At 36.1% G+C, this 15,361-nt stretch overlaps 1 protein-coding gene across 1 annotated transcript; it reads right to left on the bottom strand.

Annotated features, from left to right (window-relative positions):
- Positions 1–1,751: 1,751 nt before the first annotated feature.
- Positions 1,752–11,565, bottom strand: LOC120624583 (pre-mRNA-processing factor 19). The gene is made up of 8 exons (XM_039891219.1): positions 11,413–11,565; positions 10,646–10,795; positions 9,666–9,799; positions 8,870–9,010; positions 7,767–7,946; positions 6,349–6,590; positions 4,382–4,526; positions 1,752–3,314 (listed from the first exon to the last, which is right to left on the bottom strand). Exons 1-8 carry the CDS (start codon positions 11,429–11,431, stop codon positions 2,823–2,825), a joined length of 1,503 nt encoding a protein of 500 aa, XP_039747153.1. The 5' UTR covers positions 11,432–11,565; the 3' UTR covers positions 1,752–2,822.
- Positions 11,566–15,361: the final 3,796 nt, after the last annotated feature.

Below are 15,361 nucleotides of genomic sequence, written 5' to 3'. Positions count from 1 at the left end.
ACTTACGCTACGCAGATGCGTTTTGGTACTTGACACTGACCTAAGTAGGTATTATTATATTATCGAGTGGAAGTGATAATGACAGAATCCGAGGACAGAAGATAAGTAAGAGTAGGCCAAACTGTTGTTTTCAAGTCTGAACAACGTGGTTGCCGGTAATCACAGACACTTATGGTTTAACATCTGCGCCTCAGGTCGGTGGGCACAGGGCGGCAAATTGCAGGACGTGTTCCCAACATACCCTGCGAAGTGTTGCTCTGTTTACAGGCGACGGTTTTTCACTTACCATCAGGTGGTCTGGTCAATAATTACTATAAAAAAAGGTTGCTCAGCCTGTTCTATCGATAATTTGCGCGGTCACTATTCCATATCTGTGCAACACTAGCAACGATAAATAAACATGCATGAATTACAAGGCTCAAGTTAACTAAGTTGCATGGATAAAACACGAGTAACTGTTTACTTAAATAGTAAGTAGGTACTTAATTTAAAAACACTATGCATTATTTATCTTAGGGTTATCTCCTTCTGCAATGACTAATCTAGGTTTAACCCGGTTCAAGCACAAGCGGTTACGTCATGAAGTAATTAATGCATATCAGTTGCTTAGAAAATAATAGAGCAAACGGTATTCTAAAGCTGTGGCGTGGTATGCAGATGATATAAAAAAAAACAAAATCTCCAGTAAGAGCTAGAAAAACACAACGGTAGACTTGTTATAACTCGTTCAAAGCCTATCCTTAATTGTTTTATAACTCGTTCGAGGAGATTTTTTCAATTTTATCTTCTTTCAGTGTCATACCCTGTACCCACGCGACTGCTCTCAAGTCGAGTCTAGACATATATCATTTGCCCGATACGTATGGCCGACGCGTATCATGATCGCATCGTTTATATAAAACGTAAGCTTTAAGAAAATCCTGTTATAATATAAGCTTGGGTGTGAGTTGCTCTAACTTTACAGTTTAATATTAATTTACTGTGAGATGGTGATAACAAAAAATATTACAAGGCTAAGTTTGTTGTGAGCTCTTCTTAGACCAGGGCGCGTTTGGAACCCTCGTAGCTTTAGGTTAAAGTTGGCGAACGAAGTTATCATCATCCCCTTACAATTATGTACACATGTATGTATGAACGCTTTATAAGTGCCTGTGGTAGGCCTACATAAACAAAGACAATTTGAATTTTGCATATGATGTGGATGGTTGACGATAAAAAAGTCATGGTACAATACACGAGTCAGTTTCATCAGTCGTTTCATGACGAGTTAGTGGTTTTCGTCTAATCATCGAAGACAGAGAACTACACGTACGATTATATAATACGTCGTACACTCAATCATGGACGACTATGATATAGGAATTATGAAGTTTTACTACTACAAAACGTATTGTTATTGATCGGACTAGCCAATGATTTATATCTGGAACCGACTATACGAGTTATCGGGAATCGAAACACTAACGCCGAGTGCGTAACGCCTCTCTAATTGAAGATCGGGATCGACAGCTTAAGCCCTCCATGCTGCTCCAATGCGGGTTGGCGGGCTTTAACTATAATTATCACAATATATTAGTGGACTTTTTTCTATTCGTTTTTTTTCTTATTTAATTCGTGGAATCACAAATTGTACAACTGGGAATCAAACTTAGGTGTACCGAGTGGTTCACCGCGGTCGATCTATTAAATAATCTAAGTCAAATTATTTTAAAAGGTTGAATTATCTTTCCAGCCAATAATGAGAGCGTTCATGTCTTTATCAAATTTTATTTTAGAACTTATAATAATATATTTATAACTAAAATGAACTTGCACATCAATCTGTTTGTGGTACACAAAATTAAAATAGGAAAACGTTTTCAAGTTTTGAACGCTGAAGTAATATATACCTTATGTCTCTTGCTTTAAGGTACATTCTGCACCACTGGTTTATTTTACTCATTTAAGACATCGCATCGCTGGCTATGGAACGCTGGAGTTTAGGCTTCACTACAAAGTGTATTAAGGTCCTTTTTACCCTGACTTGACCTTTACCTGATGAATAACGACACTCGCAAATGACGTGATGGTTGCAAGAGTAGTTGGTAAATATACTATGACAAAATTACGCATCACACTGATAACAGGAAATGAGATGTTATTACAGATAGAGGTAAAATCCAGCATACTAAATATAGCAGCCCAATATAATTAGTTTATTAAGTTATAAAGTAAAATCTTTCTTTTATTTATCTTACATTACCCTTAGTTACATGCTCATCGTCACTCCATTTGTTTCTCGGCGTAACTTAGAGAGAGCCAAGACTCACCATGCGTCAACTTTACAGGTTGGTGGGCTCAGATACTAAACAATCAATAAGTGGTCTCATAAACTTGGAGGAAAAGTAAAGGCTTAACAACTCGGACCTCCACAAAGTTCATACTAATATTATAAATTCAAAGTTTTTCTGCTTATTTATTTGTCTGTTACAAAAGTGCGGCTAAACTACTGCACCAATCTTGGTAAAATTTGGCACACATGTATAGCTTGCATCCAGTAGGACGGAATAAGGATACTTTTTACTCCGGGAAAACTAACGGTTTCCGCATTATTTAAGAAAAGAATAAAACGTGGTCAACAAAGCGGTTGATCGAAACTATACCTTGGATCTTCCCAGGGCTTAGGATTCAGGAGACATATTACATTAAGGTCATCTGTGTTTTGGGTCAGTATACACACAAAAAGTAATAACATCTCACCAACAGTAAAACATTGCGGAAATTTCGTTCAGGATTTCCGCACTTGCTTCGAAGGCGGCTTATAACTAAATTCCAGTCAAGTTTTACTCCAAATCAATGCCATACAGCTTGAGCGTTCTGTCCATACTCGTAGAAGCCAGGTACTGAGCGTTCTTCCCGAACCTGACCCCCGTGGCGGACGCCGTGTGCTCGTTGAACACTTTAAGCTCCTGCCACTGCCTGCACAAGTAGACCCTGACGTCCGTGCCAGCTATTGCCAGGTACGTGCCACTCTGGTCGAAGCACAGCTCCTTGATGGCGTACCCCTCCTCCAGCTGAATGGTCTTGAAGTTCTTCAGCTTGCGCAGATCCCATAGCTTGACACACGCGTCTTCAGCGGCTGTGGCCAAGTAGTAGCCGTTCTCGGAGAACGATATGGACGTGACAGGTCCGAGATGGCCGGGGAAGTTGGCGACGTTGCTCTGCTCTTTCAAGTCCCAGATCTTGACCTGCGAGTTTTCGGTTCCCGTGCCGAAGATGAGACCGTCCGGGTGGAATTGGGCCGTTGTCAGACTCACGCCAGAAGCGTCGCTAACCTGTTGCAAAACAAAATTACAATCACCAAAAATATACATCCAACTGGGTATTTCTGTATATTTCAGTTAAAAAAAAACAAAAAAACTTATAAGTGACCAAAGAGAACATTGGTATGATATATGTCGCCGCGGAGGCTGAGCGGACGTTTATTTGAAAAACTTTATTTATTAATTTAAACTCTCAACTTATTTTGTAACGTAAAACCTCATTTAATGAAGTCAAATGGTTTGATGTTGGCTTTGGTAATGTAATTTTAATAACTATTACACTTTGTGAGATAGTTCTACGCTGTAACAACAAATGGCAATATCAGCGAGAAAATACTCCTAATGAATTTTATGTCTGATTGCCATTCAGATCTAACCTAAATTTTATCATCATCTTATTAATGATTTTTAATGTTATTTAATTGCCAATAACTTACTTTTAATAAATAATTAAGATTATAATTTTGTAAGAACTTTAGCTTTGTTTAAATAGATGGCTGCACTAGTTGTGAAATCTTAATAACTCCATGTAAAGATTTTGCTGTTTGATTGCCACCAAAATCTGTTAATTTATATTGATGGTTCGATGTAATTTGTAATTTGTTTAATTTTACAATAAGTAAGTTTCAAAAATGATTGTTCTCACTGATTGAACTTATATCTGTATAGTATAAGTATTAAAGTGTCTTATATTCATCAAAATATTAATTAGCTATCTTAGTACCAATAACACGGTTACTTTGTGGTTTAGATGGATATGTGTGTATGTCGTAGTATATTTATAATTCATTTTCTTTTGTCTCATTGTACCTTCTTCTTCTTCGGTTTTGGAGTTGACGTATTTATTACGACCAACCGCATGTCTGACGTTAACCCTTTTTCCACCCATTCCTTGGGAATGTTTTTGATGTTGGAATAGCCTCTTTCAAAATAAAAAAAAAATAAAAAATTAATGAACCAATTTCCGATCGCAAAGTCCACTCCAGTCAAGATATAAGATCGCAAGATATAATTCCAGTCCTCTTCGGAGAAGTTCCCGTTTGCATGAATCTGCTCGGTCCGTCAGCCGTGGACCTTACCTTGGTGAGCAGCGCGCCGGTGCGGATGTCGGAGAAGGCCCAGTGCTGGTCCGTGGAGGTGGACAGCACGTAGTCGCCCGTAGGGTGCAGCGACAGCCCCGTCACCGGCCCGTCGTGCGAGCGCAGCAGCACCGTCGTCTGCGACCTACAACACAGAATAAAAAAAAATAAGCCATCTAAACCCAAGTGACATTTTTTTTTACATTGCATAAAAACAGACAAATCGAAACAAATACATAATATACTACGACAGTACACACACCACCATCTAGCCCCAAAGTAAGCGTAGCTTGTGTTATGGGTACTAACTAAGACGACTGATGAATATTTTTATGAATAATATACATAAATACTTGCAATATACATATAAACACCCAGCCACTGAAAAACATTCATGCTCATCACACAAACATTTTCCAGTTGTGGGAATCGAACCCACGGCCCTGGGCTCAGAAAGCAGGGTTGCTGCAAACTGCGCCAATAGGCCGTTTCATCATATGATATGATGACGATATTATAATTGTATGTATAAAATAAGGAAACTAAAGTTGAAATAAAACATCTTACACACAGACACACAAAACACATTACATTACATTAACTAGTTAAATTGGGGCACCCATCTACCTACTAGACAAGCTCAATCAATTACACCCAATCACCTACTCGTACTTGTTTTGCCTGAGTATTTCAAAATGTCAAAGTCAACCAAGTAAGCCCATAGGTGGCACTTTTGATATGTACATTACATACCATATTAGTACACTTGAAACTAAAGCTACGAGGGTTCCAAACGCATCCTGGTCTAAGAAGAAGCCCTTTTGCTATCACCATCACACATTGTCATTTAAAATTTATTAGAAGAGCAACCTGGTTAGAGCAATAATTCACACCCAAGCTTTTTTATTGATTACATAGTCCTTTATAGTATAATAGGACTTTTCTATAAGCTTACGTTTAAAACAAAATTTGAACTTTTTAAGAGTCATCTCCAAGATGTCAATGGGTAGTTTATTGTAAAATTGTATGCTTTAAACAAATTATGAATTTTATGTAACATTTACTAGGTTAACCTTTGCACTGCAAGTTTGTGTGAGATTTTCAAGGTCGCCAGGAGCGCAACTTAATTTTAGCTGTTAATACTGGGAAACTGATCATCACTATCATCAAATCCACACCCATTTGCAGGTCACTACAGAGCACGGATCTCCTCCCACAGTGAGGATGGGTTAAGGCTGTAGTACATCACGCTGGCCCAGTGGGGATTGGTGAATCCACACATCTTTGAGAACATTATGTAGAACTCTCAGGCAAGCATGCAAATTCCTCACGATGTTTTTCTTTACCGTTAAAGCATTGATATAGAGATATAAGTTAGAGGTGCGTGCTGGGATTCGAAATCGTCCTACCCAATGGATAGGATATCAACGCTTCAACACTGGCAAACCGGAATGACAACTAACGGCGCTCTTTGGATTCCATACAAAAAATAATAACTATCTTTTATCTATCTATCTATGTGAATCTTAATTTTTCAGAATAAATTAAGTTAAATGCTTCTCGAAAAATGTTATTATGATGTAAAAGAATATTTTTTATAAACTAAATAATTTTAAATATAAATTTTAGATAAATGATCCATTTCGATTTGGTTATTTATTTATTTATTTACTGTCATTTTTAATTTTATCATGTGTTTGTAGTGTTTATTTTAATTAAATTTGACATTTAATTAAAGTTGATCTTTTTAATATCCTTGAACCAAGTTTGCACACTATTAATTTAGTAGAATGTTATGCTCTCTAAACTAACTATATTGTTTACCAACATCTTGATATTGAACAAACGTTCTTGCAAAAAAATTATTATCACGCGATCGAGCAACGTGGGTAGAAAATGTCACACTACACGCGCGTCAGCGTTGTCAGCACACGGCTATAGCAATGGTGGAATAATAAGGCACGTACGTGGGCACGTTCCACACGCGGATGGTGTGGTCGGGCGACGCGGTGATGACGGTGTCCTCGTCGGGGTGGTAGATGACGCGCGTCACCTTCTTGGTGTGGCCCTTGAGGATGGCCACCACCTGCTCCGTGTCCTTGTTGAACACGGTGGCGTTGCGGTCGTTGCCGCCCGTGAGGATGCGGCTGTGGTCCGACGGGTTGATGTCCAGCGCTAGGATGCCGGGCACGCTGGCGGAGTGCAGACCCTGCGGAACCGTCGCCAAACAAACATATTAAATACGCTAAAATAAGGCACTTGTCTCACTGCCGACGTTGAACGAGAAGCGAGTAGAGCTACAGTAGATACGAGTTGGCGAGCGGCTTTAAGCAAGTGGCTAGTTCCGATAGTTTTGTCGCTGGTCTATAAGCGAGTGTGCGACTGCGACCGGCGATTACTCTGCACAGTATAGAAATGACAGCTAGTTCGTTCGATCTCTCCGCGTGAGTTCTGTCTGCCAAGCGGGCAACGCTGAGCGACTATTATCTTTGATAGCTCTTGTTACTCAGCGAGTGGAGCGAGGCCTTAGACAGAGATCAACTATTAGTATTTGTATCCTGTTTGTTAACACGGTACTGTCCATTGTACGTTTCCTGAGCGTGAAAATCGCCTTAAGTTAGTCGCTTACTCGTCAAGCAGTGAGACTAGTACATATATTTTATTTTGCTTAAAAGAGATTTCTTAATAGCTTCTCTGTTCTACCTTCAGACAGATTGAAGATGTCAACGTTAAAGTTACTAAAATATTTACGCGAAACGGAACAGATTTTTTTAGTGACAGCGTGACTTTGACATGTGCCAGTTTCGTTAATGTCAGTGAGCGAAAGCGACAATTTTTAATATTTGCAAGAACGTAACGATTTCGTTTACAGGATTATATTTAATATACAAAAAAGCGCGATTTTTTGTATATTTGATTATTTTGTATTTTATATCTGTCAAGAGGGCAAACCCTGCATGCACGTCACTGTGCCTTAGTTTAAGATATACTCGCTCGCAACCGAGAAGTCGTTTTCGTAAAATGCATTACTATTTGCATTTGATCAAAACAAAAACTTGCCTACAATTCCTTAGCTCGGACTTTTGTAAAACAAAATTCAGAAGTACAGGATTTGCAACTCTAAATCGTGTAGCATTAGCTCCCTTTTACTTTGACGATGTAGAGTTTGTTATGCGAAAACGAGGCGTCGAGTGCGAACGAGCAAATCTTGTACGTTGTAGTAACCTGTGCGCGTATGACGTGTGCGTTTGCGGGGTGTATGCGTGTGGAGTGTTCGCGTGTAGAGTGTGCGCGTGTGGTGTGCGTGTGTGGAGTGTGCGTTTGCGGGGTGTGTACGTGTGGAGTGTGCGCGTATGACGTGTGCGCGTGGGTGTCGCGGGCGTACCGGGTGCGAGGCGAGCGCCAGGAAGGCGCGCAGCTGGTCGGGCGGCAGCAGCGCGTCGGGCACGGTGCGGCCGCGGCGCTTGCGCTCCTGCGTGAGCGCCGTGGCGCGCTCCTGCAGCCGCGCCACCACCTCGCCCGACATGCCCACGGCCGCCGCGCCCGCGCCCGCGCCGCTCTCCACCTGCGGGCATATTTATTTATTTAATGGACAACAACTCTTATAAAACTAAACAAAAAATTAAAAAACATATTAATGTTATATTGTACGTGTTCAACATCGCGCGACATAACCACGCGGCAGTAGCTGTAAGAGCGTTTGCGGGAGACGTGACGTAATAGTTGTATGATCGAAGGCAGGGGTGATAGCCCAGCGCCTTTGACTTCGGCATCACTTTCAAAGACCGACTTCGAATCCTAGCACGCACCTCTAAAATATTCTAAGTTATGTGCATTTTAAGTAATTAAAATATTAATTGCTTTGAAGGTAGAATCTGGTTAATATTTGGATATATTGCATATTTTTTGTTTGACCTTTATTTGACCTATACCACTATAAAATCATCTTAACCACATCCTGGGATAGCTGGAAGAGACCTTTTATAGAGATAAGTTTTTCTTCGTACGATTCATGTATCATATGTTCAAAATTACAAATTACGGTACATAAATAATAAATAAAATAAATAAAAAATAAAGATCGTGAGGAAACCTGCATGCCAGCATTTTTCATTGAAACATGAATAGTTATTTTTTTTTTAAATTAAAAAGCTTATCAAGTTATTTTCAATTGATAAATATCAAATCGTTTTCTAAAGAAGTACTTTTTAATAATTGTACCATAAAAAATGGTAATTACTACTTAAATAGATAATTCTTTCATTAATACATAGTTTATTTGTTTGTATTTAGTAATGAATGATGTTGGATTACTAGGACTGGCTCTTTTAATGTTAGCAGAAGGTAAGCTAACCGTGTCAGAATCTTTTAAAGAGGATTCAAATTCTGTCCGATCTGCTCGGAATAATATAGACTTGATCCTTAGCAACAGATGATATAAAGAAGTCATAATTAAATGAACACATAGGAAAACTAGTAAATTCCTACCGCATGTGCAGGCTGTGGAGCCACTATTCCCGCCTGCGGTTTGAGCGTGGCGAGCGCTTCCCTGGCCGCCGTCACCTCCTTTGTAAGTCGAGCGATGACTCGGCACGCGGCGTCGTGCTGGTATAGCGCGTGGCTCAGTTCCTGCAACACAAGCCTCGTTAAGCTGTTTGCATGTTTTATTTTCAGGGGATCTGTGTCATTAAAAGACTAAATTGTATTGAAATATGTACAACAGTTAACATGAAAAGTTAACAGACAAACAGAATTACTTGAGTGTAAGTTGGATAGAAAATCTAAGAATGTCCGGATGGGAGCCAAAAATAGGAAAGTTGACGCTGCTTGAAAGAGGCCTACGTCCAGCAGTGGACGCACATTAGCTGATGATGATGATGATGAAGTTGGATGGATAGATTAGATACTACAAATTAGGCCTAGACTGCAATGAAACCTGTTGATAAGCTTTGATGCAGTCAAGATGATAACGAACTAACGTGTTAGGAGAAGTGGAGTATGAATTGGAGTTATTTTAAAACCCATAACCCTAATCTGTTTCTACGCAACATCGTAACGGAACGCTAAATTGCTTAGCGGTGATAACTAGCCACGGCCAAAGCCTCCCACCAGCTCAGAAAAGAGAACCTTCAAAAATTACACATAAAAAAACCCATCCCAGATCTTTCTTTTATATTGTAAACACAATTAGGTAAACAGGAAGAAAATGCCTCACGGCATTTAGCTCGCCTATGTACTCAATTCAATAGTGTGCAATAAAGAATTAAAACAGACAAACAATTACCTGTCTCGCAGTCTGCAGCTGTTGTCTCTGTGTGAATGTGTGAAGCATGAGAGCGTCCCACTCATCCTGCATACTTTTTAGAGTTGCTGGGATTGATGTGGCACTTGGGGGCTTGGGCTTCACTATTGCTGGGGCTAAACACAATATGAATTGGGCTTGTATCAAACTATGAACCAAATTCAAATATTTCTTTATTCAAATAGACCCATAGATCACACATTAGATGAATGAATGAACAATTAGTTTGTAGTTACAGACACATAGAGCAAAAGAGTAAAATTTGGTGGCCATATCGCTAAGAAAAATATGAAAATAGATGCGTGTGTTACACAAAAAAATATTTTAATAGCAGTGAGAGAGAGATTGAGAGAGAGCTACAAGCGTTTCAAATGCTTTCTGATCGCATCTTGAAAAATTGTATGAAATTTCCTTCACTGTTAATATTGTCATCAGCCATCTAATGAATGTAACACAGCACCAAATAAGAGTGAGCTCTACAGAGAAATATACAATGTAGATCCATCATGCAATTCCCTGGTTGTTATTATTTATAACCTAACCATCAGAATATATAAATAAGTAGTAGATTCCCACTTAAGGAATCATTAACTCAGTGAAAACTATATGGGTACTAACAACCAAATAATTATAGCAGACCTAATAACAAGTAGATCTAAATGTGGGCTAGATAATAGTGTCATACAATATACAGCTTCCATAGGAAGTAGTAGAAATCTTTTTTTCAAGTGTCACAGGCCAAATGGTGATGGCCACTTGTGACTGTGTCAAAATTGAGAAATTTTGCAAACTAGGTTGGATAGGGCAGCCATTCTATAAGATATCATCTAACAATGATGAGAGCTTTGTAGGTACAATGTTCAGTTGAGTTGAAAACTGATTCCTCAAAAGTGGGTTTAAATATTAGAATAGACCAATTTCAAGAACTTATATTTGCACATTATTCTTTAAAATTAACTTACTCTTTATTTCAATCAGATCTTCAACTCTGAGTTCTTTTCCACTGATAGGATCTACACCATTCTCTATAATATACTTCTCAATTATACGCCTCTCAAACACAGCTCCTGAATACGGGGACACCACAGGAACTTCTGGCACCTCATTGGATACTGTGAACAGACAAATATTTAAAAATACATGATGAAAAGAAACTTCCATATCTTTTCTCAACCTCAGTTTGAAATGCCTATAGTTATTTCATTTAATTTTTTTATACATTGTATTATAATATTGTTCTCCGGCAAACTAGCAGGCAACATCTTGTTAAAAATAATTATAAAACAGAGATTTTTGAATTAGAGGGTGAGAGCAAGAAGAGAGTAAAACAGGGTTTACTCACGAGCTTAGGTTAGAACATGTAGGTATATACACAAACTATTACAATATCTTGAAGTCAGTTCTAAGTATGGTTTTTATTGTACAAAGAGCAAAATATATAAGACTCGGCTATATAAAGCTACCTTCGAACATTTTTTTCGTGACAAATGTTAAAGGAATTAGGTTATGTTAGCCCGTATAAAATTAGTGAAATGGCCATATATCACCTTTATTAGCTGCCCAGGTAGAGGCTGTATCTGGACAGACTTTAGTAATAAGTAAAACATATATGTTCGAAAGAAAAACAGTAATAATCATCAAAAAATCGAAATTATCTACCGGTTTCAGACGCCAATATCTTATCATGAATACTAAGTGTCGCACACAAAATAATTGCTTAAATACGTACTTGCACAATAAAGAGCCATTTTATTTCATATAGTTACACTGCAAATTATGAAATGCCACTTTTTAGTTTTAAATAAACCATAAAAAACAATTCCCACCGATTTTAGAATTATATTTACTAAACTGTCAAAAAACCACTCAGGTCTCAGAGTAAAATCCAGTGCCTACCAAATACCAATGCTATCAGCGCAGACCACAGACAGACTACAAAAATAATATTGCTGTCAAAATAGTATATGAAATCAATGAAGATACAAACAATTCACTCAGTAAAGAGTTCACTCAAATATACTCAGTATTTGATTCCTCTTTTGACTACATATCTTTTTTTCTAATACAAGTAGCCTTTGGCGGCGAAGTCAGCAGGTAGGTGATGATGAGCCTTGGGTGGTGAGCTAATCTGTAAGAGGTATGGCAGTTATATATATTAAACTCGTACCCTTAATTGATTTCCTGTAGCCATAGCCTTCCGCCAGACCAGAGTAAATTAAAAATTCTAAATTACCAATTGAACTTGCTGGGAAGGGAACCAGGGGTTTCCTACTTATAAGACCACAGCGCTCTGCTCAGGGAATTAAACATATTGAAACCTATGCTAGAAGCAAACAAATTATTTAATATTTACACTATGCCCTTTTAAAATGTACATCGTAATACGGATACAGATGCACGGTAGTATGGAGTCTACTCCCAAGTCCCATGCACCTACTTTAATGTAGATCCAGTGAAATAATGATGACAATATCTAGGATCTGAGATTTATACCTAGTAAAGTTATACGAGTATTTATTGTGATTTTATTTACTCTGCCTGCAAAGATCTTGATAATAATAATTTTGATCTAGAGCAAAAAAAAGGTTTGAAATTAACTCTGCATTAATAAAGATTTTAAATTAAGATCTAAATCTAGGATGGGATTACTGGGTACACTTAAAACAAACTTTGGCTTTTGAAAAGATTTATTTATTTCAAAACATTTTAGAATAGTACGCGCCAAGTAAATGGCACATTTTAGCACTAGACATGTGTAAAAACTTACAATATAACAACTGTACAATCTTGGTTTGCTGCAAAAATATGTTACCTCATTAGCGTAACCATGTTGTTCACAAACAAACTTGCTTTTATCAACTGAATAATACTCTGAATGTATTGAGGGCTCTCATACATAAATTAAAATTTTACATGAAAAATTGTTATAAATACCTTGACGCAAAAGTCAGTTACTTTTGTGTCTGAATTTTAATCTTTGTGTTGTAATTTAACAGATCTCCTAATTCTCAAGTCTAAAAATAGTGCTTTCTTTTGCTAATTCCTAAGTAGTATGTGGAATAGTGCCTATTTGTTTAACAAATGTCCAAAAACGATAACACTGTCTTTGTATATAATAACAATCGATGATCCTTCCTGGACCATGTTCTTAGAACAGTTCTGGTATTATCATTAATATCATCATCATCAATATATCATTATCATAGGTAAGCTTAATTTATTAGTGGTTGTACAATTTTACCAATGGCATATCTTAAAAGTTAAATCATTGTCGTAAAAGTAATTAATACACATTGTTTAAATATGATTGAATTGTTTTAACATGATTAAGTAGCAGCAAAATAAATTGTAATCAAATTAATTCATCATTGATGTTTCAGTCAGCACCAGCTTTTTAACATAGCACAAAACAATGGCTCACACTTTTCACAATTGTAGCACAATTTTATAACAATTGAATTATTATCATATCATGTGTGGAAATCAATAAACCAATGGATGGGTTATACTATTAACTATATATAAAGTTAAAAGATAGAATTCAGTATCTGGATTTGTCATAAAATAGGTCTCTATCTGGAACAATGCATAATACAATCCACCACATAAATATTTGTAATATATAGACTGCTGTGTTATACTGAACTTATTCTAGTTTATTCAGTATTATTTGTACACAGCGGTGGTCAATATTTCTAATACTTACATTTACAACTATCCCTTTTCAGAAAGCTCAGCAAGCAAAAAGGACAACCGCTACTTTTAGACCTGTCAGTTCAGTTGAAGATTTGTAATTTTGAAGCCTTCTAATCCTCTATATTTATTTGACACAACAACATATGAAATGTTTCATTTTAAGATAGTAAATGTTTTCTTATAGTGCAAGAGATATGGTTTTTAATATTATAATAGAAGATTTAGATTTATATTTGATTGGATGATTTGTATTAACAAAAAAAAACCAATAAAAATATCTTTAGCCTGAATATAAAAAAATATTCAAAAATCAATAACATACAAAACCGAAAGTTTGCTATTAATGATACTAGTACAATAATAAGTAAAACAGCAATAACTTGTAATAGTTTCCTATTATTGCACTAACTTCCAGTGACTTTGCTGTTGCTAGACTTAGTGTTTATTAACGAATACTTCATTATAAATCATTAGATTTATGAGTCAGCCCTGAATGCCACCTAATAGAAAACTAATGGTTCACTCATGAAGAACTCATATGTTACGGAAACATAATCATATACAATATACATACTTGCATTGTTGTTAAAGAACAGAATTTCCTTATTGGATGTTGATTATAAAATAAAAGAGACTTGTCTAGTCTCTTAATTAGTCCTAAAACGAGACATTTATGTATAACTACAGTAAATACAAATGAGATTTAAAGTAAAGGTGTAACTTTTAAATAACTTTTGCTTCTAAATTATATTACATTTATTATATTTAGACAACTATATTAGATAACTAGATTGCACTATTTTAAAAATAGATATGTACAAATATTTATAATTTAAAAAGTTGACTTAACCAAAATATAGATTTCGGTTTTATTATAATAATTTTATTTACATAAAAACTTTCTATTATACTATCTATAGTAAGTTTATTGATACCTTCTTTGGTTTGGTTTGATTTATAAAATGTGTATGTACTCCATAATCAGTTTTAGTTAGTGCATAAAAAAATGAAATACTTAGGATAATGATTTAAAGTCCATAATTTAAAATTAACACCTATGAATATAGAATCATGGCAACTCATTATATTTTTCAAGACTAACTTCAGAAAATAATAACATTAAGCTGTATTTTAAAAGTTCCAGAAATTTACGTATTTTATACAATCACAACCTCAAACCTTGCATTTTGTGCTAATAGAAGTTTTTTTTACAAAATATATAGCTTTAATATACAGCTCTTGTATTGTCAAGAAATTGTCTACATAATTTACTTAAATATCCAAATCTATCAACAATTGTGTTACTAATAATATCTTTTTTTTATTATGTAATCTTCAAGATAGACTTTACTTATTTAAAATATTGCATTTATAATCACTGTAGCATTCACTAAAAACCAAATTTCAATATGAATCTAAAATTTGGAAAGGTAGTATGTCCGTTATGAACAATTAAAAAAAAAACAATTTTGAAACTATTTTTTTGATATAAATTTTGATATAAAAAATACTATTCAGGGTTTCTTTTAAACCATGTGAAATCTATTTCAAATGGTAAATTTCCAAATAATAACTTCTTAATCTCAAGGAATATCAGTAATTCTACTTTAGTAGAAACTTCATCTTGAAGCTTACCTAAACGAAAATGGCATTAATAACACAATTAATCAAGATTTAGTTTAGAGCAGTGATATTATGAAGGTTTGACTATATGGGAGGGAAATGTCTCAGTGCAAAACCTCCCTATTTTAATACCAAGGCACTTTCTGCTGCGCATATTGATATACACAAAATGTCCTTAAAGCAAATGTGGAGGCTGGCCATATTCACAAAGCCAATTTATAGGTTGGCAGGTTAGTTACTACTATGGCATGGTTGAATTTGCTCTACAAAACTTAGAGAAAAAATAGAGGCCTTAGAGAAACTTAAGCTTATATCTAGAAACTAGCCTCAAAGTTTGTTTCCTTTTTGATGGTATGAAT

Source organism: Pararge aegeria, chromosome 6 (assembly GCF_905163445.1).
Source record: "Pararge aegeria chromosome 6, ilParAegt1.1, whole genome shotgun sequence".
Lineage (NCBI taxonomy): Eukaryota > Metazoa > Arthropoda > Insecta > Lepidoptera > Nymphalidae > Pararge > Pararge aegeria.
Note: the sequence above shows the minus strand (reverse complement) of the source record. Positions and strands in the feature narration are given on the sequence as shown.